Source organism: Lynx rufus, unplaced genomic scaffold, assembly GCF_022079265.1.
Source record: "Lynx rufus isolate CCGP_SWC_20201006 ecotype Redwood Valley unplaced genomic scaffold, mLynRuf1.p SCAF_4, whole genome shotgun sequence".
Lineage (NCBI taxonomy): Eukaryota > Metazoa > Chordata > Mammalia > Carnivora > Felidae > Lynx > Lynx rufus.
The window spans coordinates 79,569,031-79,596,345 of NW_025814856.1; the positions used below are offsets into that span (position 1 = coordinate 79,569,031).

Below are 27,315 nucleotides of genomic sequence, written 5' to 3' on the forward strand. Positions count from 1 at the left end.
AGAGGGGCCTACAAAACCACATGCCAAGGGTACCCACAGTGACACCCTCACATGTACAGAACACGCCTTCCCCTTGGCTAACACTGTCTCTGAACCAATGAGAGGTTCCATATCGCCAAACTGACACTCGTGTGTCACGCCATGTGTCTCCATGTTAGTAGTTTCCATGATACGATAGTGATTGGACAAGTTTAGGGGTTATCACATCCCATGAGGAGCTGGTTAAAAGTCTATCCTCCTGGACTCCATCCCCAGAGAATCTCATTCCACAGACCTGGGAAAGAGTCCAGACACCGACATCGGCCACCGAATCGCAGGTAGTATTCACACTTTGAGAAACCCTCATCTACTGGTTACTCACCCAGTGGCTTCAGTGACTACAAGTTCAAGGTCTGATGGCTTTTAGCATAATGATTTCATTCTCCACATTCACTGTTTTCCCACAGTGAAACAGGATTGTTTTCTTTTTTTGTTTGTTTATTTATTTTTGAGAGAGAGAGAGAGAGAGCAGGGGAGGGGCAGAGAGAGAGGGAGACACAGAATCTGAAGCAGGCTCCAGGCTCTGAGCTGTCAGCACAGAGCCTGACATTGGGTTCAAACCCACGAACCGTGAGATTGTGACCTGAGCTGAAGTCGGACGCTCAACCGACTGAGCCACCCAGGTGTCCCAGGATTATTTTCTTAAAGTCCCACCATGCAAAATCAGATTCCAAATCATAATAATAGCTAACACTTATTGAGAGCTGTGCAAGCAGCAGACATCAAAGGCTGTTACTCCCATCTCATCCTGACAACTGCCCTATTGTTATCCTTCCCATTTTGTGGATGAGGAAACCAAGGCCCAGAGAAATTTCCCAAGGATTCAAATCCAGTCTGACTCCAGAGCCCACATTTTTTTTTTAAATTTCTTTTTTTTTTTTCAACGTTTATTTATTTTTGGGACAGAGAGAGACAGAGCATGAACGGGGGAGGGGCAGAGAGAGAGGGAGACACAGAATCGGAAACAGGCTCCAGGCTCTGAGCCATCAGCCCAGAGCCCGACGCGGGGCTCGAACTCACGGACCGTGAGATCGTGACCTGGCTGAAGTCGGATGCTTAACCGACTGCGCCACCCAGGCGCCCCCAGAGCCCACATTTTAAGCATGACACTGAGCTGCCTTTGTGAACTAGTGTTCCTCTGAGGTGGTGGCTTTTGGTTTAGCTAGTTCCGTGCAATTTCATGGGCATTTAATTGAGTGCCTGTAAGGCACTGGCAATGGCATAAGTTCTCTCCTTTAATTCTCCCAACAACTTTACGGGGAAGCCATGACTACTATTTTCCAGAAGAGGTTCCTTGGCTTGCTCCGTGTTGCACAGCCAGCTAGAGGCCAAGTAGGAATTTGTCACTCATCCTGTACTACCCGACAGCTGTCCCGGCTAAGTCCCCTGGGTGCTTCCTTAGTCTAAAGTAAGGCAGCTTTGTCGCATTGGTGTTCTGTTAAGCATTTGAGCGTGTGTCCGGCACCCTTGATTTTTTACTGTTATGTGTCTGAGTCTATGTGTAAAACATCAGTGTACAAATGGGGAAGATAGGCCTGTCCACCACTCTGTAAACGCCAGGTGCATAGGACTAAGTGTGGCAATAAGTGCAATAAATACAGAGGAAGAGCTAGTTGTGTCTGGGAGGCTCCCTGAAGGAGGTCGCGCTAACGCTGACCTGGAAGGATGTACAGGACTGCAGTGAGTGTGGAGGAGGGGCAGAGGAAGGACTCCGGGGGAAGGGGACATGGCAGAAGCTGACCTCAGGACCCAGAGGCAGCGCTGGATCCCAGAGTCTCATGAGCCCCACTAAGAGTCTCCCCTTTCTCCTTGGATGCATAACTCGCTTCATGCTTGATTTGTGATCGAAGACATCGTGATTTTTCTCCTCCAGCTGATCGATCTCATTTTCCATTAGTACCTTAAAACAGCTTTCTGTAATCCTTTCTATGCTGGATTTTTTCTTTCTGAGTCTCTGCTCAGAAGGTTGCTGGCTTTAAGCACCGGCCCATCAGTGTGTGGCTGGTTTGGGGAGCCTGTGTGTGAGGAGATGCTCCTTTTCTGTTCTCCTAGAGCAGAAGTGCCTTTCTGTACTTGGATGCAGCAGCAGGTGGAGCTGGAGTGGCTCTGCGCGCCGCCCCCCCCCACCCCAGTAAGCACTCTGTTCCTAGGGGGCTGCCTTGGGGTATCTGTCCACAGCTTCCTGCGGTCTGGCCGTCCCCATGGCTTGAGTGCTTCAAACACTGATTCCCAGGGACATTAAGCAGTTCTTGCCACTGTCCTCTGGCTATGCCAAGTGCATGTTTCTCATGACAGAGCCAAATGGCACATTTTCCTCTGAGCTTGGCAGCATCGTTTGGGTGATCATTGGAGTCTTGAAGGGCACTTGTGGGGCTCCATAGCCTTCACAAATGGCCCTCTGGGGAAAAAAATGCCACTGTCTCTTGGCCAGTTACAGCCAGAACCAGCTCTGCTTTGCGCTCAGAGCCACTGACAAGTGCCATGGGATCTGGGGGTCTAAGAGACCCTCTGAATAGGAATGAGCTTACCACTGCCAGGGGACTCATCAAGACCACCAGGCCCTAAGGGCCCCCCCATCATTCCTGGCCATTTGTCTCATGGATTCTGAGCATCTGCAAACACACTGATGTAACTCCTCATCACGGAGCAGTGGGTCAGCATGTCTGAAATGATGGGCGCATTTTCTGGGGTGGGCGTTTTCTTGGCCCTGTGGTCTCCGTGGCATGTTCTGGATAGCATCGGTAACAATAATTTGATAGCTGAAGCCTGCCACGATACACTCATGAAGGCACCGTCTAGTGTCTTTAAAATGTCACATTTCCGGCATTCACGAGGCATCACTGGAGGACTGACTTCTTCAGGAGCTCTGCTTTCAGCAGGTTCCAGCAACCTGCTTTCTTGTCATTCCAGAAACCTCCCAAATTTCTGTGCTGAAGCAGTAGGGCATCTCTGTGGTAAATGCTGCCTGGCCTCTCCAGTCCATTTCTAAATTAAAATCTCTACACAGTGCTGGAAGGCCTAGTGAGACATTCCTCTTACTTAATTGTCCTGATCTTAGCAGGGGCTATGAAAACCCTCAATATGGCATGGTTTGGCCCCCACAGATAGCTGGGTGCCCCAACCCCATCCCATTCTTTTAACTGGGGCTCTCGGTCTCATTTTCATCAAGGTGGAACGAAAGCCTCTTGGCATGCAACTTTCGAGAAGCAAAATGGTGGGTATCAAGTCCTCCAGTGTGCCTCAAAGCAGCCTTTTTTAAGCTTAACATCTATGCAAGGTTCAGGGAGAAGGCTGATTCAGTTGCCTATGAAGAGAACTTTGATTCTGGCTCCTACTGTGTGAACAGAACGTGCTGGGGTGGGGAAGATGAAACTGTTCCTGAGGCTTGGTCTGTGCTCTCGTGTAGTTTCTAATGCCACTCTTGAAAACCAACTGCTACTCTTTTGGTGTGGCCTAAGTTTCTTGTTATCTTGTTTTCTTCTTTTTTTAATTTTTATTTGTTTTTATTAAAGCCAGCTCACTCTTGTCACCCAAAACTGTAGCATTTGGTGTAGCAGTGAAACAGGCTGGGACTGAATTAATTCCACTTCAAAACCACATTGCTCAAATAATGCTTCCTAAGATAGAAAAAGAGAGAATGAGATGATAGATGACAGAAAGCAAGCAAGAAAGAAAAAAAAATGATAGACATAGAAGATAGATAAATAGGTAGGTAGGTAGGTAGAGTAGATATGATCGATATATCAAGATAGATGATTGATAGACATAGACAGATGGTTGATGAGAAAGGGTAAATGAGATAAAGACAGACAGACAGATGGCCCTCACTAACTCCTCTTAAGAATAAGCCACTTAGATTTTGTGCCTTATTTACCTTTCCTAGGGATTTCCTTTGTAACATGAATGTGTCGTCCTCCCCTCTTCCTCCACCGTTCTTCTCCTGACATACTCCCTGCTGGACCAGTCATCGTATAACTGAAAAGCCAGAAAGGATTTAAGAGACCAGTTAGTTCATCCTCCAGACTCAGTCAGAGTGCCACAACAAGAAGGTAGACTGTACTATGTGAAAAGGCACCAAAGGAGATGTTTCCGTTGATTTCCCCTTGACCTATTGAGGTAGTTCTTGATTGCAGTGCTCTGTTCAGTCTGGAAACTATTTTTGCCCGTAACCTGTCTTGTGAGGAAAGGGATCATTACCTCCTTGTCCTCAAACCCACTGTCCTCTTCCTTGAAATATGGTGCCTGCCTCCACCTCTCAAAGATCTCTCTTGGGTGGGAGGTGGGCGGAGGTGTCACAGACTGTGCCAGGAGACCCAAGTGGACTCAAGAGATGCCCCAGGATGAAGGTGGAAGGAGTCACCCCAGAATGAATTGGAAACAGGCCTCACACAGAACAGCTCTTAAATTTCCTGTCCTGAGGGAGGCTCAAGGTAGGAAAAGCGTATTCCAAACAAAGAAGCAAAGCAAGACCTACTGACGAAGAATGAGAAAAAATGCCCAGGGAGACCTACTGATAACAACTATTATCTCTACTGTAGTCCTCACTTTGAAGGGAACGTGGGCATAAAGATTTAGGTGAACATTTAAATGTTTAAATGACGCAGGTGGGAGCACCTGAGAGGGAAGGGAGGCTGGTGACAACTTTCAGCCATATTCCACAGCATTCATAGGCCCCTCTACTCACCTAAAGCCAGAGGAAGGGACTAGAATTTCCCCCAATAGGTTGATGCTTCTCTCTCTAGTTGAGTCATAGTGAACTATACAATTTTTACATAATGGGCCTTTGGTTGAACATGCTACACCCACCCTTGTCCTCTCCACAGAACTTTTCTCTCCCTGGGCCCAGGGCACTTAGGCTGACGTGGTGAGGGGGGTTGGAGGCTGTCCTGTCCATGTAGCTGATCCCTGAACCCAAGCTTGCTGTAAGCGAAGCTTTAGCTAGGACCCTTATCAGGACTCCACAACCAGCCAAAGTGGGGTTATATGTTCTTCACCTGTCCTGAGGGGCCAGAAGCCACCGGCTGACCTGGATGGAATGGTGGACAAGGCTGTGTGTGACTGGGTGGGAAGGAGCCCGGGTGTCCCTGCAGCTGCTGGAAAGGGAGTCAGGACTGGGTTTATATCCCTGGGAACATTTTTAGGGACGTATTGTTGGCATCGCAGCTTAAGCCACACATAAGCAAAGGGGAGCCCTTTGCAAAACGCTTTTCTTAGCTACCAGGGTCACTGCTGACTGGTAGATCCTCTGCCTGGTTGGGCTCAGGTTGCTCAGTATGCCCTGGGCTGAGCCTGGCTGCTGTGTTGGTCCAGCATCAGACAGGACAGAGCTGACACCAGAAGGACTGAGGGAAGTCTTGATCTTCCGGGCCCTGGATCACTGTCTTGATGTACAAGACACCTGACTGCCCCAGCATGAGGAAATGGAAAATGAGACCAGGGGGAGCATCCAGAAAACACCCCTAAGCGCACCCCGAATACTGGTTCTGAGGGGGCCATCACTGGGAGTGGGATGGGGAATAGCCATGTTTGCCAGATGAGGAAGGGCCCAGCCTTCCTGAGTCGGGCACGGGGGTTGGGGGGGGGAGGGGGGAGGGGACAGGAAGTAACCACTTCTTCACTACGATGGCCCGTGTGGCCCTTGCCTCCTCCCTAAAGTCAGATAGCCCGCACTTATCTCCCAAGGAGCTCTAAGAACAAACAAATAGACATAGTTATTGACCTCATAATTGTAGATAGCAGCATGGGTATTGGGGCAGTTTGTTACCATGTGCAACTTCCCCCTTTGAGGGAAGAGAAAATTAAGGAGCACAAAAAGTAAATCAACTTCTTGGAACCTCCAGCCTCATTAACTAATTGACATTTATTAAGCAGCTACCTAATGTGCCAGACTGGTAGGCTGTGGACATATAAAGGGCACTGAGTCGCAAGTCCTGTCCTCAAGGAGATCCCAGTCTGGAGAGAGAGGTGTAAACCAAGTGCCCTGGTACAGCCTGGGAGCTGTGGTCACATCGTGGAGGGCATACACCAGGAGGGAGGTTGGTGGACTCTGCCTCGCCTCTGGGTGAGGTGGAGAAGGCTTCCTGGAGGAGGGGACTGGGGAAGTGGAGAGACAGGAAGAAGGCCATAGATAATAATATTGTTTCTTTTATATCCTTATGGTGTGCCCTTCACAAATAAGTCCTTTAGCTCCAGATGGGGAAACAGTTTAGAGGGGGTTGTCATGCCAAATGGCAGAGTCAGGATTTGAACTTGAGGCCGCCTGACTCTGGGGCCCAGCTCTGGAGCAACGCGTTTTACCAGGCCCACGTCTCACAGGTTTTGCTCTAAACCCTGGAGGACAGTCACCTCCTGGGTCCAGCTGCCATCCCATCACCCTTCCTTCCTTGTGCTGCAGGACGGGAGTTCTGAGTCTGAGGACAAGCCATAGGAGAGTCTGCCCAGGGAGCAACCCCCCCCACCCCCCCGCCCCGGCCTCCACACAGCATGAATGCTTGTGTGTAAAGGCCCTTCTGAGGAGGCAGGGATTAGACCGTCTCATGTGGCCGTGGCCGTGGCTGTGTTGGTTGGCTGGGCTTGTGGGTTGGTTGGGGTGGGGTCGGTTCACACAGCCTAACACGGGAGCATCCTCCTGCTACCAGGCCTGGCTCCCGGCTGCAGCCTTGCAGGGGGGCTCCTTCCGGCCCAGCTGCAGCAAGAAGAGGCCGGGGGCCCCCTTAGTCCCGGTCTGTCCGAGAAGAAAGGCTCTGTGCCTGCCGCCCGCACATGCTCGCCCGCCTGCCCTCATTGACGCCGCGGAGCTCACCACTGCTGCTTGCTTTCTGGTCCTCCTGTTGCCGTTGCCATTTCCAGATTTCATTGTTTTTGAAGCCCTCACAGTCAGGCCCTGGGTTTGCAGAGATCTGAAAGATGGAGAGTGACCGCTTTTTTTTTTTTTTTTTTTTTTTTTTGCATTTTCCTAGAGGGGAATTCAACAACATTCTGCCTGGGAAAGTGGGAGGTATTGGGTCTGAGGTCATTGCTTTGAAGACCCCACGCTGTTTTGATCTCTGAATTTAAGGAGATTTTGGAGTTGGGGAACAAATAGAATCATGCTGTCAGAGCAAAGGAGAAACGTTTTTTATATCCCCTCAAGCTTTCCATTTGACACGAGTGATTAAAATGCAGCTCAAAACTCCACCGGCAGAGAGAAAAGACGAATTAATAAAAACTGTGTAATGAGCATATTAAGATTAATGGGGGAGAGGAAAGCTCTCAGGACCAGCCTCTCCCGGTGTGAGAAGTGCCCCTCCCAAGGTGGCACGCGTCGTTCTTGTAGGTGCCTTTCTGTGTCCTGATCTGAATCTGCTTGGAGGCAGTCATGTGTGTCTTTGAACCACAGTGACTGTTCTCCCCCGTCATTTCCCCAGTTTGAGTTTATGTAAGTGGAAACCCACAGATCACAGCCACCGCCAGCCGCCCGCTCATCTTTTTGACAGTTTTCCGAGGAAGTCCAGTGGCACCTGGCTCTCCAGCCATCGCCCGTCACAGGCTTGTCACACCATCAGCTCCTAGCGAGGTCTGTGTGTCCTGTTATCTCCCACAGGCAGAGGCTCCCCTTTCAGGCAGGGCTCACGTTCACCTTCCTGGAAAGGGCTTGGTGTTTTACATAAATACAATCTCAGTGTTTTTCACTACCAGTCATTTTTTGGAGTGAGTTAAAAAGGAAGCATAATTTTTAAATTATATGAAACTGTTGTTGTACTAAGAGTATCATAGGGATTGCTCCCTTGACATTTTTGTAACTCCGATAGACAGCGGGGTGATTTCCCAACCCTGGACAAGACTTCTGGGGAAACTGAAGGACATTGTCTGGGGCTTTTTTTTTTTTTTCAGGAAACTGAAATTCAAAGTTGTCTGTTTTGCTGTCTTCCCATTCCCCTGCTGTGGGATTTTCTATCGACTGCATAGGTATCACGGATTGCTGATAAGCTGTTCCCCTGCCTTCAAAGCCAGCCTGATTCTTGCAGCTTCCCTGTTCAGCCTGCGCTCCGCTCCGCTCTACATCCCACTTGCAGAGGGAAGGCATCAGCCCTTACTCACGCCTTCTTAACTTTTTCATCTTCTGAGCTCTCACCAGTTGTTGCTTCATAATGTCAGAGTTTCAGGCTCTGGAAGGTGTCCAGGGGCAAATTCAAAGACGCACAGCCTCTAGTTTGATCCAAATCTACCAAACCAGCCGTCTTCCCATCTTAGAAACATATCTTGTACAAACAGGGGATTGGAGATGTCACCCTGCCTTTTCCTTAACTGCAGCCATTTTCCGAACGCGAAGACTGGATGCAGCAAAAGTTCATATAGACACATGGCTTTGCATGTCAAAACTGTTCCCCTCAAAAAGCTGTGTGTCTTGATGGGGTGCCTGCGTGGTTCAGTCAGTTGAGCGTCCGACTTTGACTTTGGCTCAGGTCATGACCTCACAGTTTGTGAGTTTGAGCCCCGCGTCGGGCTCTCCCCTGTCAGCTCATAGCCCGCTTCGGATCCTCTGTCCCCTCTCTCCCTGCCCCTCCCCCACTTGCACTTTCTTGCTCTCAAAAATAAATTAAAAAAAAAAAGTTTTTTGAAAAAAACTGTATATCTTGAATAAAATGCTACTCCCATCCGGCCAATTTCATTTCAGTATTGACTTAAGAGACAGTTAACCAACCACACCAGGACATCAGAGTTACTGTTTCACTTTCATAGAAACCATTCTGCTGTCCTGAACTTTGTCTCTCCTTCCATCACAGCTGAGCTCTGTCCCCTTCCTCCCTCCTCTGCTGTCTGGGGGTGGGGTGCATTTAGGGAAGGTGAGGCTGTGGGAACCTCGGGGACTGTCCAAAAGCATGCTGAGTATGCCAGCCTCCGTTGATAACATGAATGCAATTGACAGTCGACTCTGCCACAAATGAGAATTTTAGCAGAGGTAAGACAAGAAGTGCCTGCTTTCAAATAGGGGCACCGAGACTAGCCTGTGTGTGATAAATTTATAAACAGCATAAGGTTAATACCATGAGCCTGATCTGTGAGTAACCTCTGTGAACAACCTTTAATAAGTTGACAGACTTTGGGAAGAACTCCAGTAACTTAATTCTCTACTCCCCGCTACCCCCACACCACCAACCCCCACCCCCTTCTCTGCACCAGACCGTGGGCAAGTTCTAGCTCGATGTGCTGATCTGATGATACAGAAAGCAATCAACACGTTTACCTGGCTCTGTTGTGCATAAGTTCTTGGGCTAATAATCGGTACCCCAACTGTAATTTTATATTAATATGATGCTTTCCTCCCAAGTTGACAAAAGACTTTCTGTATCCCACTGTGGTAGATGATGAATATCATTTTCTCCATTTTTGTAATTAGGGAAATTGATGCAGGGAAGGGTGATGCCACAATGGGTGCAGGTCAGTGGTATGCTGGCAGATGTTCAAACAACAGTCCTCCGAGAGGTTATAGTGGACACTGACTCACACGGTGTGAATATTCCCACCGTGGTGATTTAACCTACCAATATGCCTCACTGAGTGCTGAACTAGGAGGATGCAGTCAACTCCTGTGAGCTGTTCGGGGGGCTCCGGCATCAAATTGGCGCTAATGATTCAGTTCAGGCTTCAGATTCCCAGGTGACCACCGAGAACCGGCTCAGACCCTGACTCACTGGACTGCCTTGAGAAATGTTTTTCAGACTTTGAGTTGTGACCTATGAAAGAGTCCTGAAATTTTGAAAACTCAGTGAGCATTTTTTAAATGAACTAGAATACGGGGCACCTGGGTGGCTCCGTCGGTTAAGTGTCCGACTTTGACTCAGGTCATGATGTCACAGTTTGTGAGTTTGAGCCCCCACATCCTCAGAGCCTAGAGCCTGTTTTGGATTCTGTCTCCCTCCCTCTCTCTTCTCCTCCCCCGCTCGCGCTCTCTTCCAAAAAAAAATTTTTTTTAATTTTTAAATGAACTAGAATAGAGTAAAACCAAAAGAAATGAGTAGAACAGAACATATCAGAGTGTAATGTACATGTCCCAATGAGAGAAGATGGATGGATAGATAGATGGTTGGTTATATGGATAGATGGATGGATGGTTGGGTAGATGGATGGATGGATGGATGGATAGGTAGGTAAGTGGATGGATAGATAGATGATAGACGATAGATAGATAGATAGATAGATAGATAGATAAGTTATATAGTGGGCTGAAGTCAAAAACCAAAAAAATACCTAGAAGTAAGTGTACCTCTGTTTCTCCCATCTGCAAAATGGAGTTAATGAAGCTTGCTCCCTCCTCACATGTTTTCAGGCCAGGAGTATGACTTAAGGTCATCTCTGTGAGTGTCGTGGTGGTGGTAGCTCCCTATCTGACCTACAGTTGATCTATTTGCAGGAGCAAAATGGGGGGAAATGGAGAAGTTGGCCTTTCTGTGTTTGTGAGATGGTTGAACTGTGTTTGAAACTGGACAAAGTCTCATCATTTTGGTAACACGTTTTCCTGGAATCCAGCCACAGCCAGAGAGAGAGCCTTCCCAAAAGCTTCCAGCCTTCCTCGGTCCACACGCACATTCAAGTTCTGCAGATCAGAGGGACCTCCAGGCTTCCCAGGAGGTCTGCTGTGAGTGGTCATGAGGGAGAGGCAAAGGATGTGTTGCCTAGAGCAAAGACTGTCCCACTGGAGAGAGAGCTAGTTAGTTCTGAAAGATGGGAGAGATGACCTTGGTTCTCCACACTCTCTCCCGAATCCCTGGTGGAAGAAAACACAGGCTTTTACGAGCCATCACAGCAACCCCATGAACTGTAAGCCTCATTTTATGGATGAGGAAACTGTCACTGAGAAAGGTTGGGCACCTTCCCGGAGGTTGCCCAGCAAGGAGCACTGTACTCTAATCCCTCCTTCTGAGCCCAGGCCTGCACTCATGCCAGTGACCTCCTCCAAGCCTTGGGACAGCCTATTAGTCATCCAGACAACCCTTCCAAACTGGTTTCTGCATCTGTGAAATGGGACTTTGCTCTATTAATGAAAAAAGCAGCCTTTTGCTGAGGAGGGAGACTTGCCCTTTAGAGTCAGAGTCCCAGCATCTCATCTGCACTTACAAATCACGCCCTGGGATCTCAACCAAATTATCTTTGTTTCCTTGCCTGGAAAATGGAGATGATGGCAACTTTCTAGATTAATTATGAGGATTAACTAAGATAATGTTACCACATCAGAAGGTCTAGAAGGACCCATATTAACACATCAGCAGTGGTGGGTGGTCTTGTTGCAGGTGGTTTCACTTTTCCCTCTTTTCTCATCTTTATTCTGGTGCTTCTCTCCAGAAGAGAAGACCAGACCCTATTTGTAGTCTTTGCCCCTTTCCAGGGTGTAAATACTCCCACGATGGCTGATTTCAAGCTATCGCCCTGACACCATGGAATGAGTTGGGGAGAGACATGCTGTAAGCCCACCTCAGCACACACTGCTGTTATTTTAAACTGCGCACAGAATGTCTTTGGGCAGTAAATTGAAAGAGATGGGGATTGATGAATAGAATACCTAACATGTGCCGGGCATAAGAGCTTTCAGTTCCACCTGTCCTTCCTCCTCCATCCCCAAGCAAACAGCGCATGGCCCACCATCACCTGGCCACGTGAGGGGATGGTCTTCCGAGAGGCCGAGTGCCCTTATCTTGCTCCCCACCCACCAGGCTCTCAGAACCTGGGCCTGTAGAGGAGATTCTAAGGTCAGCTGACTGAGGAATAATCAGGCAGGCTAGCAGGGGAGACACCCTCACTTTCCACGGGAGACACGCTCTCAGCAGACACATGCAAGGTTGAAACTGCCCTAGAGGAAACCAAGAAGGGTCTCAGTGGAGCGGAGGGCCTGGAGGGGAGTGCGTGCATGCACACACACACACACACACACACACACATACACACACACGGCCAGCCAGTCTCTGGCTAGCCTAACTCATGACCTGAGAGGAGTGTGTGTGTACCTGGGTGGGGCAGGGAGGTGGGGGTTCTGCAGATCTCTGAAGGATTACGGAAGAAGTAGGAGTCCTGACGGGCCTCGGCCGGGTCAGCAGGTGCAGAGGCACAACTCCCCACGCCTGCGATCTGGGCCTGCCGGACTCAGCACAGCTTCCCGCACAGAGTAGGCACTCAAGAAATTTTTGTTAATGCTTGTTTTTTTTTTTAAAGAATGTATTTTTTTTTTTTTTTTTTTTTTTTTTAGTTTACTTACTTATTTTGAGAGAAAGAGCATGATCGGGGGAGGAGCAGAGAGAGGGGTAGAGAGAGAGAATCCCAAGCAGGCTCTGAGCTGTCAGGGCAGAGTCTGATGGAGGGCTCAAATTCATGAACCCTGAGATCATGACCTGAGCCGAAATCAAGAGTCGGATGCTTAACTGACTGAGCTACCCAGGTGCCCCTGGTTTCTTTAATTAATAAGTTTCTGCTCCTCCTTTATAGCCTGATCTCTTGCACACAGGATATAAGGCACCTCAGTAAATGCTTGTTGAGTAAATAAGTGAGTCTCAGCCCTCTCCAGCTCCTGGTTTCACGTGTACCTGGACATAAAATGTAACTAAATCTAAGTGAGATGCACAGTGTTTATAAAAGTTGCTAATGATTCTTTCAATGTCTTCTAGTTTTTTTGCATTTTTCAAATGTATCTTCAAAGACATAGATCGATGGATCACTTCTGTTATTTTTTTTAAAAAAAGGACCTATATTATAAAAATAAATAACCTATACTACGGAGTGGTATCAACAGCAAAAGACCAACAGCTGTCCTCTCCACCCTGTGGTGCCTGAACCAGGGGCCCCAGACACATTGGGCGGGCCCAGCACGGGCCTCCTCACACTTCGGGGCTCCTGTCACAGTTGGGTTCTCTCTCTGCCTCTCTTTCCACAGGCCTCCCGCCCACCAGGCACTGACTAATAACGTTCCCCTCTGGTAACAAGTCTTAGTCAGAAGTGGAAACAGAGGCAAGTTCTGGAGAGAGGAAATAGCAGGCCGCGCCCAGGGCCACCGACAAGTGAGAAGTTCAGAGGCCTGCGTCCCCAGCCCCACACCGTCCCTGCGTTGGAGGCAAGTGGGCCCTCGGGCACCTGCGGCAAGAGCCGGTGTCCCCCTTGCAGCCACACGCCTCCTCCAGGGCAGTGCGGGACTCCGCTCCTTGCCGAGTGACAAATGTGTGGATTCCACTGCTCTCTGAGCTGCAGGGCTGTTCTGAGAACACAGAGCTGAGGGTGCCTCTGTGGAGGCATTTGCTGGGTTATAAATGAGCCGTCCCCACATCAGGAGGAACCCGACTCTTCCCAGTGACCCAGCTCTGCAGCTGGGGGCACCATTGTGCATTTGCCCATTCTGTGTTAAAGACCTAGGTTGAATCTAGAAAATGAGGGCTTTGGACATGTGGGGAGAGGAAGTTCAGGAGGTTTGTGACAGAAAGCATACTCGTGTGTACACAGTCTCTTCATTCCTCCGTCAACCGTGTCAGTGGTTCTGAGCCTCCTGCTCTGTGATTCTAGAACGATTCTAGATCTGGTGGGCTAAGAAGAGGCAAGCCCAGGTGCCCCCAGGGCTCTCTTTGCACCCTGTGGTACACGAGGAGATGTGACCATGTTTCCGCAGAACCTAACTAACTTTCTTTCATATTCTTCTTTTTGGACTTTTATTCACATACTGCACAATTTACCCATTTAAAGTCTACAAGGCAGTGCTTTGTAGTGCATTCACAAGATTATACAACCATCACCACTGTCAATCTTAGAACATTTTTGTCACCCCGAAAGGAAGCCCTGCACCCCTTAGCACCACCCCCCAGCCTCCTCCAGGCACCCCAGCCCAAGGCAGGCACAAATCTAATTGTTGTCTCCGATAAGTTTCCCTGATCTGGACAAATGGAACCATACAATATGTGGCCATTTGTGTCTGGCTTCTTTCACTCAATATAACGTCTTCAGGGTTCATCTATGTTGTACAGGTGTCAGTATTCTGCTCCTTTTCGTGGCTGAATAGTATTCCATTACCTGGTTATAATAAATTTTGTTTATTCACCAGTTGATGGATATCTGGGTCGTTTCCACTTTGGGACTGTTAATGAATAATGCTACTATGAACATGTGTGTACAAGTTTTTGTGTGGTCATACACGTTCATGTGTCTTAGGCCATATAACTGATTTTTTAACACTGAATAGCAGATCGTGTCACTTTTTTGCTTAAAAAAACCTTCAGTGGCTGGGGCTCTTGGGTGGCTCAATTCAGTTAAGCATCCAGCTCTTGATTTCAGGTCACAACTCAGGTCATGCTCCCAGGGTTGTGGGATCGAGCCCCATGTCAGGCTTCATGCTCAGGCTTCATCCCATGCCTGCTTGGGATTCTCTGTCTCTCTCTTTGCCCATTCCCTGCTTGAGCTTTCTCTCTCTCTCTCTCTGAGAAAGAAAGAGAGAGAGAGAGAGAGAGAGAGAGAGAGAGAGAGAGAGAGAGAAAGAAAGAAAGAAAGAAAGAAAGAAAGAAAGAAAGAAAGAAAGAAAAAGAAAGAAACCCTCATGGGGTGCCTGGGTGGCTCAGTTAAGCATCTGACTTCAGCTCAGGTCATGATCTCATAGTCCATGAGTTCAAGCCCCACATTGGGCTCTGTGCTGACAGCTTGGAGCCTGGTACCTGCTTTGGATTCTGTGTGTGTGTTTCTCTCTGTCTGCCCCTCCCCACTCACACTCTGTCTCTCTCTCTCTCTCTCTCTCTCTCTCTCAAAAATAAATAAACATTAAAAAAGTAATTAAAAAAACCTTCAGTAGCTTCCGTCATTTGTTTTTTTTTTTTTTTTAATGTTTATTTTTTGAGAGAGAGAGAAACAGGATGAGCAGGGGAGGAGCAGAGAGACACACACACACAGACTCTGAAGGAGGCTCCAGGCTCTGAACTGTCAGCACAGAGCCTGATGTGGGGCTCAAACCCACCAACCATGAGATTATGACCTGAGCTGAAGTCTGACACTTAACTGACTGAGCCAGTCAGGCGTCTCAGCTTCCCTTGTTTTTAAAATCAGGTTCAAAACCCTTACTTGGTCCATAAGGCTTACAGCTTCTGTGCTCTCCCCCTTGTCCTCCTGTTCAGCTGAGAGGCTCCTTAGACACACAGAACTTCCTGCCTTGACTGACTTGGACTTTACCCCCGCCCCCCCCCCTCCTCTGGCCCTTTGTTTACCCCCAACCTGAGCTCTCAGCCAAAATACCACCCCCCCACCTCCTCAGGGAAGCCTCTGCAATGCCTCTGGCCAGGTTGGGCCCCCATGCTCTCATGGGACTCCTCCCTACATCTTAGTCCCTCAGTTATAACCAAATGATGGCTCGTGTGATTATTTGCTTTACATTTCTCTCTTCTGCCACATAAGCTCCAGGAGAGCAGGGCTCATTGGTGTTCATCAACTACCCACGCCCGTGGCACAGTGCCTGGCACACGTAGGCCTTTGGTAGATATCGGTCGGATGAGTAACAGATAATGATGGCCCTTGTTTTCAGGCTTCCTTTTGTCTTGGGGTCAAAGGTTATGGGGAAACAGGCACCTCACCCAAGTGACCTCTGCTTCGGGCAGGAATGGATCTGGGGGAGCCCCCCATCCTAAAATAACCAGCACCCCATCGGGGGCCGGCTAACACTTGGCCCTGTGTCAGGACAAGGTAACACCCCCCGCAGATGGGACTCGCAGCCTCGCAGCACCTCTAACACGCGGGGTTATCGCGGTCCGACCCCCGGGCTACGATGAGCAGGGAGTCCGCGAGGCGGCAGCTCCTGCGGGTGCCGGGAGCTGCGTCAGGACTAACCCCGTTCCCTTCCGTAAAGATCATCGCCTTGCTGCCCGTCTCCTTTGAAAAGCTGCCCCGGAGGAAATTGCAAGAGGAAACTGTGCACCCTCTGAGACTTAATTGCTTTTTCAAAAAAACCCTGTTTTCATTTCCCCCACAGATATGCACTTATTTGGCCATTATCCAGCACATGACGACTTCTATCTCGTAGTGTGCGGCGCCTGCAATCAGGCCGTCAAGCCGCAGGTTTTCCAGGCGCACTGCGGTAAGTGGACCCCCGCGCCCCGCGACGCGTTCGCGGCCGCGCCCCTGCGGCTCCCACGCGGGGTTGGCCCCGTGTCTGCTTTAGGCCGGGGCGCCGGGTAAGCTCTTCCTGCGGCCCTGCCTCTGCTCACAGGGGAGCTGTCTTAGGAGCCGCCGTACTTCTTCGGAAACGCTCAGGCCTGTCAGACCAAGTGAGAGAAACCCTGCAACCCATTTAGGGAAATGGAAGCCCGCGGGAGCCATCCGCCCAGCCTTTCGGTGGCCTCCGAAGGTGACCAAAGGAAGGGAGGAGCAGGGCCTTGAGGAATTGCTCCTGCAGCCTGACACCGTGTCCCACTGGCAGAGAGGGCCAGACCGGGTCTCCCGGGGTTCACGGGAGGAGGGGCTGGAGCCGAGGGCAGCCCAGTGTGGGGCTGTCGGGGCCCTGCCCCAGGGAAATAAACGCCTGGTACTTAAAGCCTCAGGTTTAGTTTCTCTTTCTCCAAGAATGCTCTCTGTTTGTGTGTGGGAACCTGTTTTCCCTCTGTATCGTTACATCCTTGGTCTCACAAATTCCCTTCAGTAGGTCAGCAGCGAACCCTAGACCCCCTTCCGTGCGGGTGCCTACAGCAGAGAAAGTCCGCCTGCCCACCCCCTCAGGAATGCACAAGCAGCTGCTGACCTTAGGCAGGCAGTTACTTAACCTCTCTGGATGGAAGTTTCCTTATCTTTAATTTACATGGGACGTTGGACCAGATGATTTCCAAAGCTGTGATATGTTGTGAATTCCAGAATGGTTATTTCCCAACCTTTTTATTTAAGCCGGACTCCCTTTTGATGAACGTAATGTCGCAGTGCCCTCTTTTACTGTTACATCTCAAAGCACGTTACATGTTGTGCCTAAAAAAAAAAAAAAAAAAAAAAAAAAAATCAAAGCAGTAATACTATTGAGCATGCTTTTGTAAATGAGGCGTCTCCCCCTTTCTCACACTCAGAATTTCTGACTTTCCCCCACCCCTTCAGTTATCACTATTCTGTAATAAATAGGTTTAAAATAAAGGGAGTTGCTTGTCTGAGCTCTTCAGTAAATGTATTTGGGCCTTTAGAATAACTTTTATGTATTCCAATATCATCTATGAATATGTATACATGTATATGATATATGCATGTCTAAATACATATAATCTATCAGTGTGTGTGTATATATAGTGGCCATATTTTCTGTTGTTAATACACAAAGAGAATCCAGGATTTAGGGGCCCTCTGCAAGACTTTCTTACCTACACAAGGCAGAGAGAGTCCCCTACTTAAAGTGCCATACAGAGAGCTCTGTTTTCAGAGGCCAAGTCTCCTGACGTGTCTGCAGCCAGCTCTGTGAGCTTGAGCTACTTGCTGAAGGTCTTGGGGCTTGAATTTCCTCTTCTCTTCCATGAGGAGTGATTTCCACGGGTGCTTCTAACTCTAACATTTTCATTTCTGGCTGAGTGAGCATGAAAGGAGCAAGTTGTGTGCTCGGCACGAGCTGACCTTCTTGCTCAGTGCTCTGTAGCAAATGACCCTCCCTTCCTCCAAGAAGAGAGAGAAAAGGTCAAACCTTTCCGACAGGAAACTGTCAGAGACCGAGAGGTGGTGCCACCAGCTAAGGTGACAGGTGGGGGAATCGAAAGCAGAGCAGCGGCAGGAAGATCCCACACAGCTAGTGGCTCAGTGAATCACCGTGGAATCTGTGTGGCCGATTGCTTCTGTTGGTCTCATGACGGATGATGCAGAGGCTAGATCACCCCGAATGTGATGGGCATTCCTTCATTCACAGGGATGTGCTGCTGTTGTGGGCACTGGGATATGCCTGCGAACAAGACAGACGAAAATCCCATAAGCCATCAAAACCTTCCCTGGGAACTTAATCCACTGGCAGAGTCTTTGATGGAAGGAACCAGAAAGGGACCTCGGACCCCACTATGCCCTGCAGAATTCTGCCCAAGGCAAGGAAGGCCTCAACTAGCCAGTGAAGGCAGCCTCTAGGGCTTGGCTCTGCTGACCCACATGCCTCCCTCGGTGCTAGGCCTTTGGGTTAAGGAGCCAAGTCGAGCTTAGGGGGATGGCCAACGGTTTCGTGGCTATTTCCTCTGAGCAGTGACAATTAGTCTGGGGGTTTGGGGTGACTGAGCCCATCACTCGAAGCCCAGACTCCATTGGGCTTCTTGCTGAACCAGCTGACAAGTAGTGATGGGAACACAACCACAACTCAGCAGATGGAGGCCTCAAAACCTCCCTTGTCTTTCAGGTGTGTGTCCTGTTGATTCACAGCCCATATTTATCACAACCAAGAGAATGCAAGGCAGAGCTCAGAACCACAGCAATTCTTTGGGGGCAGTGAGGATTTCTTAGTTTCCCTGAGAATTCTTTCTATGCTTTAATGATATTTCTTTTCGTGCTGTTTTATCTCCTATGACTAGCCTTGCTCTCTTCAACAAGTTAATAAGAATGACACTGTGCTAAATGCCAGGTACTGTGCTGTGCACTTTCCCTATCTTTGAGTATGTAATCCTCTCAACGGCCCTACGAAGAGGTACCAGTATGATCCCTGTTTCGAACGTGAGGATGCCAAGGCTCAGGAGCACCCTGCCTGAGGTCTCAGAGCTAGGCAGGTGTAGAGCCTGATTAGGAATGCAGGCAGCATCACTCCAGAGGGAGGGAAGTACATAGTCTGCTGGCTTAGCCTGCAGCCCTCACTGCCTGTCTGCATGCCCTCCCTGCCCTGCCCCCTCCAAGACCCACCCCATTCAATCACCGCGTGGCACATGAGAGTACGGGTCTTCAAACTCTATTTTATTAGCAGCAGAGATTTTTTTTCCAAAAGGAATCTCATGAAGAACCCCTGATCTATAGATATGTATGCAAAGCAGACCACTGGGGTTGAACTTTGTATAGGGGCTCGAACCCCACCTACCCGGCCTCTCCTGACTCCCAACCTGCCAGGGCTTCCATAGAACAGCCTTTGCAGTTTGTTGTGATGGAGAGGACGTGGGGTGGGAGGCAGACAAAGCAATTCACGTTAACTGTGTGACCTTGGGCAGGTTGCCTCTGTCTTTCCACCTTGTCTGCCTCACGGAGTCACTGGTGCACAATAACTGGTTTGCAAATACACCCAGAGCCCGGGTTCATTTCCTCCCTCTTCCTGCATGGCCTCGTTCCCCATTGCCCCCAGTTGGACGTGATTCATCCCTCTTAGTATCCATAGACTTCTGTTGTCCTGTGCCACGTCTCACCTTCTGCCGTGCACTTCAGTTATCTGTGGACTGTGTCAGCACATCTGCTGACTTCTCGGATCCTTCCAGGACCAGGGACGTGCATTTTTAGCCCTGTGTTCCCAGCCAGCCCCCAGAAATGAGTTCATCATCACCGGCCTGACCCCAGGAAGCAGAGCTATGGTGCAGGGAGAGACATAACCCTGGGGCCAGTATGCCCGGGAACAAAGCCCAGTTCAGCCCTGCCTGGCCCTGAGGCCCTGGACTTGTCACGTTTTAAATGACACAGGACTGGACGATATGTTCTCTTAGAAACTTACTCATTCTCAGTACGTGTGATTCAGCTCCTGGGTTTTATGGATCCTGGCATATACAGGGAGATGGGTGAATGGCAATATGCAAGGTCTCAGTGCCCTGGGTATTTAAGTGAAATTGAAAAAATACACACGTGTATTTAGGCATTTGGCTCTGGGGGACTTTGAAGGTTGATGGTAATGTGAAACATTGAAAGCCATAGTGGAAAAATCATGAATTTTGTAGTCAAACAGACCCGGGTTAGAATCTTGACTAACATTTACTCTCTGTGTAACCTTGGGCTAATTGCATGACCTTTCTGAGCATCATTTTCCTGTAAAATGAAAGTGACAGTTCCTGCCTCGCAGAGTTACAATGAAGAACAGAGATATAGTAGAGTTTTCTGGCACATGGGAAGGAAACAAAGAAAGGGGAGCTATTATCATCAATAAAGTATGGCTATTTCTTATTAAGTTGAATGTTTCTTATGAAAAATGGGAAAACCGATTCGGTCAGATGCGTCCTGTCTTCATGTCTTGCCCCGTCTCTGGGGGCGTGCACGCTGAGGTCAGCCTACAGTTGCTGGCCTGTGATTCATCTTCAGCTTCACATACTCTTGAAGACAAGAATTGTCAGCCTGGAGATGATTACATTGCCAGGAGTCCCAAGGGTCTGGCTTTATAGATATGGTTTACATGCACATGAGGCCCCAGTGTCAGCTCCTTTGGAAATGCCGCGAAGCTCCCAGTACCTCTCTGGGGCCCCTGCCAGGGTCCATCCTGCTCTGGTCACGTGGCTGTACAGAATCCCCACTGCCAGGACTCTCTGCATTCCCGTCGCTCCTCACTTTGGGCCCCACGCTGATGTCCCAGGTATAAAAGGCCCTGTGCTTGGCCTAGAGGCGAAGCCTCTTTGGGGGCCACCTTCTGAGCCACCCCACCTGTGTGGCCCCTTGAAGTCTACTTCCTGAGTCCATGCAAGGGTCCTTTAGATGCTTTTTAACCCCCTGCTCAGAAGATCTAGGATTTTGAGGGATAGCTTTGTTTCTGAAGCCCCTTAGGTGAGTTGATGAGGTTATTTAGGGATAGTCACAGAAAGAGGGAAATGGAAACAAAAAGCCTCACCTTGGGAGCCCTAATCCCACTCAGCAGGCATCCCTGTCCTCACAGCTGTCCAGCCCAAGGTGTAGCTTAATATGCTGCCATGATGTGACTGCCTCATGGTTGGGAATAGCCTCTCTGGAATAAGTCTGCTTGGAATCAAGTTCCAGCACAACCGTTTATTAACTGTGTGACCTTGGGCAGGTTACTTTGCCCTGCCCAAACTGTGCTTCAGTTTCCTTATTCTTAAAATGAGTAGAGTGGTTTACCTCGCAAGGTTGTTGTAATGATGAAAAGAATTTGCATTTGGAAAATACTTAGTACAATTGTGAAACAAAGTTTGGTTACAAAGAGAAAAGTCGGGGGGCACCTGAGTGGCTCGGAGTTACGCGTCTGACCACGGCTCAGGTCCTGATCTCGCCATTCTTGAGTTTGAGCCTCATGTTGGGCTCTCTGCTGTCAGCACAGAGCCCACTTCAGATCTTCTGTCTCCCTCTTTCTCTGCCCCTCCCCCACTTGTACTCTCTCAAAAATAAATGAACATTTAAAAAATAATAAGAAAAAGAGAAAAAAGAAAAGAAAAAAGCTGGGGCACCTAGGTGGCTCAGATGGTTAAGCGTCTGACTCTTGATTTCAACTCAGGTCATGATCTTATGGTCCGTGGGATCAAGCCTTCTTGGGATTCTCTGTCTCTGTCTCTGTCTCTCTCTCTCTCTGCCCCTCCCCTGCTCGAACATGCACACATGCTGTGTCTCTCTCTCTCAAAATAAATAAGCATTTTTTTAAAAAAGAAAAAAGAAAAAAATTATGCTGTCATTAACCAAATGATGAGCTGCAGAGCTTTGTAATGAAATCTTGTCCCAAGGGTCCTCACTTGTGATGAAAGCAGAGTAGGAAGGTGATGCGTGTGACTCTTCCTCTTATGTCAGTGCTGCTGTGGGTCCCACCCTCATCCCAGAGAGAGCACTGCTGCCATTTTTCCAGAAAGACCATTCTGTGTGTGTGGTATATGCGTGCAGGTGTGCGTGTGTGTGTAGGGGTCTCATCAGTGTGCACAGGCATGTATATAAGCTCAAAACGAGGTGCAAGGTGCCTCCCATGGAAAAAATATTTTTATCACATTTAGTAGTTGCATACCCCTAACAATTAGGAATATTGCAATCAAAGAGAAGAATAATAGGTTTAAGTTGTAGTTTTGCAATTGGGTTGAACATTTAGGAAGTTGTAGGATTTGTCCAAATGAAAGGAGGATGATTTATTTTCTCTCCTTATGTCCTAATATGGTTGCATAATGTCCTACTGTCCAGCAACACTGTTCCCATTGGGGCCTGGATAATGCTCTGTGCTGTGCTGTGCAGGGTGCTGAACCGTTCTCCTGGCCTCGATCTTCCTAGATGCCAGTAGCTGCCCCTGCCCTCGGTCATGACAACCAAAACTGTCTCCAACCATTGCCGGTGTCCCCTGAGGGGCAAAATTGCCCCCAGTTGAAAACTACTGCCATAAAAGATAACACCTCCATGTGTCATAGCGTATTCTGTGCTTTTCTATATTTAAATTCTTCTCCACATTAAAATGAGTGTGTGCGCACACACACATGAAGCCCAGAAATAACTACTGTGAAAGCACACACACGGCAGCATGTAGAAAGTTTACTATTTCAGCTTCCACGGAGCTGGTCACCAGGACAATTTCCCATCACGTTCATATGCAAAGCATAAAACAAGCTATCTTATAGACCCATAAGCTGCAGTTTTTCCCACCTCAAAATCAGAAAAGGAGAAAAAAGGCAAAAGAAATAGCGTGTTCGTGATACACACAGATCCTTCAAATTCTCTTGGCCACATTTGGTGCTTGTTCTCCAAGCAGAGAGCCATGCAGCCCCACACTCCATTCATCAGACAGAGATAATCCCTGGATGTCGCCGCCACTTTAAAAAAAAGTGTATTAGAACCAAAGAACCTAGATGTCATTCAATAGAAGAGGATTAATTTTTCCCCTCTTTCTCAGAGAGGGCTTTTTATTCCCTTTCCTGATTATATTTTTGAATGCCCTTCAAGTCGCTGTTTTGCATGTTGATGGTGATGCAGTAGAATTTAATGAACTGTGAGCCAAGGCAGAGAGGCTGAGCGGGAAAATGAATGAGTGACAGCGACTCACCTCCATTCCTTCCACACGCATCCAGATGCCAGTGTCAGCTGGGTACCGAGAGCAGCACAGCCCGGCAGCACGACACGTGGGAGTCTCATTAATGAGGTTCCAGGGTTTCCTGCAATCGTTCTTTTTATTTTGTCTATCTCCAGGTGACCCCTAGTTGAGGAGGAAACAAACCATTTGTGCTTCTGAGCCATAGAGAAGGCCAGTCCCTCTGAGTGTCAGTGCCCCCTGGGCTCCTGGGGGATCATCTCCAGCTAATTACCCTGCAGGACTTCCTTTCTGAAGGTGTCGATTGCCCCTGCACAGCTGTTTGGGTTTCGGTGTCAATTCACTCGGATTTGTTTGTGGAGATTAAATTTCCGTTTGTTATTATTGTTCGTTGCCTTTTATGAGAGTGGATTATTTACACCAGAGAAGTATGAAATACTTAAAGGAAATGGTTGTCGTCGAACATCTTCTTTGTCAAGTCTGACAGCACTAATCAATAAGGTTTGGCTAGAGCATGTGAATCTGTGCAAACTTTATTTTGTTAGTAGGATCCTTTTTTAACTTTAATTTGATGACTGTACCCCCGATCCAGAATTAACTCCTAGACTGATAGGTCTTTTGCGCTCCTTATGATCAGAAACAGTATCTGTCATTGTTTCTTCCTATTTCATCTTTCCATCATCCCTGGTAAAGTGTGGATCGCGCAACAGGTCCTGAGGAAATCCCTATAATAGATCCTACAGAGATCCCCATGGAAAGAATGACGGACGGACTGATTAACAAATGGGCTATATCTTAAGTCAAGCATTACATCTGAGAGAATCTACAACAAAGTAGGACTACGTTTTGCACCACTTCAGATGTTTATATTTTGCACTTGCAACTGCTCAAGTTACAGTTAATGCCAGGTCTGGAACAGAGCAGGTTGACCTGGTCCCAAACCCCGACTTTTCTTGGTCCTTTGCCAGTGGAAAACAACAGTACCAGTAACAACAATGATAACAGAGCTAATACACATAGTAAACACTTATTATGAGCTAGCCTTATTATCGTGCTGAGCCCTATTATGTGTTAGTTAATCCTCCCACCACCCTAAGGTCCGTGGTCATATTATCCCCATCACACACCAAAGGAAAGGGAAATTCAGAGGATTTGAGACATTTGCCTAAGATCAGCCTAATGTAAGTGGCAGAACCAGGGTTCCAACCTCTGTCTGACTCAAGTCACTTTAACCACTGTAGGGATTGAATGTTTTGGGTCTCGAACTCCCCGCAACCCTGTAACTAGACCGGGATACAGAAAGGTCGTTGTTGTCCCCTGTGGGACACTGCACACAAAATGGCAGGTGCTCTCAGGCAGCTGAGCCCCATCTTTCTCACGTACGTTGCTGACCTTGTCTGCTTACTGGCATAGGTGAAGAACTTGGGCACAATATTGAGGGACCAAAGAAGGGAGAAATAAATCAGCTATGGTGAGTGTGTTTAGAGCCTCAGCCGCAACATTTGAATAGACCTTTACATATCAACAAGTGAAAAGGAGGGAGCTTGTGGAGGAGGTGGAGAGGGTATCCCCATTAGTTCTGCCTGCTACGTTCTCCTTTATCTCCAACACATGAGCAGATCCACAAGCTGCACCAACAGGTGATTTCGTCTAAATCCACTGAAATTCCCTTTTTGCATGTTTCTGTGAATTAAGTAGAAATGTGAATAAATAAACAGCAGATGTGGGGCGCCTGGGTGGCTCAGTCGGTTAAGCATCCAACTTCAGCTCAGGTCATGATCTCATGGCTCATGAGTTCAAGCCCCATGTCAGGCTCTGTGCTGACAGCTCAGAGCCTGGAGCCTGCTTCAGATTCTGTGTCTCCCTCTCTGTCTGCCCCTCCCCTGCTCATACTCTGTCTCTCCCTCTCAAAAATAAATGATAAACATTAAAAAAAATTTTTTTTAGAACAGCAGATGTAATGGTTCAGCTCAAATTTCAAGCTAAATCAATAGGATCTTCATAACCTTGGGATTATTGAATTCATCTTTAATTGAAAAAAAAAAAAAGCCCTTCTACTTGCAATCTCATCGAAGCCTGTTTCTTGAAGGCTGAGTCTTATGGATTCCCTTCTTCAGAGCCCCGTGGCTTTGACTCATTCATTTATTTGGAACATATGTACGAAGCACCTACAACATGGCAGGCGTTGTTCTGGTGCTGCAGGTGCAGTGGTGGCCAGCACAAACGAGGGCATGGCTTTCCAGAAGCTTACGTTCTGCTAGGTTAAATGACATAAACAACAATGCAATCAAGTCATATGAAGCATGTCCCAGCAGAGAGCACAGCAGGAGAGGTGAGTGGGGACAGAACGATGGGGCCTTGGAAGCCAGAGTGCAGAGTGCGGGTTTTATTTTGGGTTCTGTGAGAAGACACTGAGGGCACTGAGTGAGCGAAAGACATAATCTGGTTGGTATTTTTAGAAGATCACTTTGGCTGCTTGGAGCCTGGGAAACCTCCTAGGGACAAATGCAGAGCTGTGCAGATAGACAGAAAAGGATAAACTTGAGGTCCGTTCTGGAAATGGAGCTGACAGAGTTTGATGATGGGCTGAATTAGAAAAGAGAGAGGTCAACATTTAGGATTAGTTAGCAGGGGATTTGGCCAGTGATCTGGCCGGAAAAGCAGCAGAGGATGACGACATGGAAGTCAAGACAAGAAAGCGTTTCGTAGCGTTTCTTTCAAATGCCAAGAGGTTGAGTGAGCGGAGAAAAGAGAAGCAGCTGCTAGATTTGCCATCATAGGCTGTTAGTGACCTTGACAATAGCCATCTTAGTTGTGTCTTGAGATTTTTTTCCAAGTGCAGGTGACTTCGTTTTTACATCACTGATAGACCTCTTTTTAGGCTGACGCTGCCCTAAGTGTTTCGTCTACACTTGTGCTGAGCTCAGCTGCCTCCCACCCAAATCGTCAGCTGGTCCCTCTGTCCCCGGCAGCCCTGCGTTCTGTGGGATTGATCACCGTGCATCAGGGTCACCTGCGAACACTAGATGTCGAGTCTTCTGCATCCCTGAGTCCCAGCACAGAGCACATTTCCTGACTTGCTACACAGCCAGGTAGAAGGAAGGAGTGCACCCTCCACTTCACCAATATTAGCATACGTGATGGCTGCTACAAATGCTTGTTGACTTGTCTGTCCCATTTCTCTCTCTCTCTCTCTCTTACATACATACACACACACACACACACACACACACACACACCCCAGACTAGAGGTAGTTTCAAGAAGCCAGGAACCCTATCGTCACACTCACATCTCTGTGTTAATAATGAGCGCTGAATATACAGTTGGTGCTCAATATACTTTTTTTTAATATTTATTTATTTTTGAGAGAGACAGAGCGTGAGCAGGGCAGGGACAGAGAGAGGGGGAGACAGAGAATCTGAAGCAGGCTCCAGGTTCTGAGCTGTCAACACAGAGCCTGATGAGGGGCTCGAACCCATGAACCGCAAGGCCATGACCTGAGCCAAAGTAAGGCACTTGACCGACTGAGCCACCCACACGCCCCTCAGTATACTTCTTAAAAAATGACTCTTGTGAGAAAGGAGGGAGGAAGCAAACAATGAAGGAAAATCGGCTTGCTGTTTGTGAAGAAGCCAAATTCCACCTGTAAACGAGTATATTCATGTAGCAGATTCCAATCCTTGAAAGAGAAAGACTGTCTCTGTTCAGATACAGTTGGAGAGGCTGCAACGGGGGAAACGACCTTCCTCGTTGAGCGCTTGGGAGGCTGCCGCTTTGATCCCTGACCACAGCTGATTTCTGGAGGGCTGTCCCTGTAACGTGACCCCCGGCTTCTGACTCATCACTGGCTACACCATTCCATTCCTGAGAGCTGTATCAACCGAGGAAAATTAGGGGAACAGTCATCGCTTTATTTAAATCCAAGGAAAGAATGTTGCCAGCACTGATTCAAAAGGTCGCTTTGCAATTCTCCCCATCCTGAGCCATGAGGAGAGCAGGATTTCCCAAGCAGCATTTCCTCCCCGAAGCAGAGAACCAGCACTCCGAGCGCTAGAGTTTGGGGTGACCGCGTATGCACAGGCAGCACGGCACCCAGATCCCTTCCGGAGGCTCACAGCAGCTGTTAGCGGATTAATGTGCTCTGAGGTCTTGGAGTAAAGACCAGAAGCATCTCTTTCATTGTGGAGTCTCATCACTCTTAATTTATCAGAAGTCAGCCACAGGCACTGGGTAGTAATCATCATCATCATGCACTTTTGTTTCAAAAAATGTGGCCCCAGACACAATTCCACTTCATCCCGAGCTGGAGCAGAGAAACCTGGAGGAAAAACTGGCCACAGAGAGAGAGTCCACTCCCCGCCCCCCTACACACACACACACACACACACACACACACACACAGCCATGTGCACTGTACTTTATGAACAGAAGGGCATTCAAGGGTGTGGTG

At 48.4% G+C, this 27,315-nt stretch overlaps 1 protein-coding gene and 1 long non-coding RNA gene across 6 annotated transcripts in view; one reads left to right on the plus strand and one right to left on the minus strand.

The window, feature by feature from the left end:
* Positions 1–27,315, plus strand: part of ATXN7L1 (ataxin 7 like 1) — a 249,654-nt gene that overhangs the window by 71,459 nt on the left and 150,880 nt on the right. For all 5 annotated transcript variants that reach the window (XM_047096905.1, XM_047096906.1, XM_047096907.1 and 2 more), the window contains exon 3: positions 15,998–16,102. In XM_047096905.1, coding sequence (XP_046952861.1) covers positions 15,998–16,102 — 105 coding nt within the window. The remainder of the gene's footprint in view (positions 1–15,997; positions 16,103–27,315) is intronic.
* Positions 16,796–17,620, minus strand: LOC124524587 (uncharacterized). The gene is made up of 2 exons (XR_006965275.1): positions 17,361–17,620; positions 16,796–16,980 (listed from the first exon to the last, which is right to left on the minus strand). It is a non-coding gene; the product is annotated as an uncharacterized LOC124524587 (long non-coding RNA).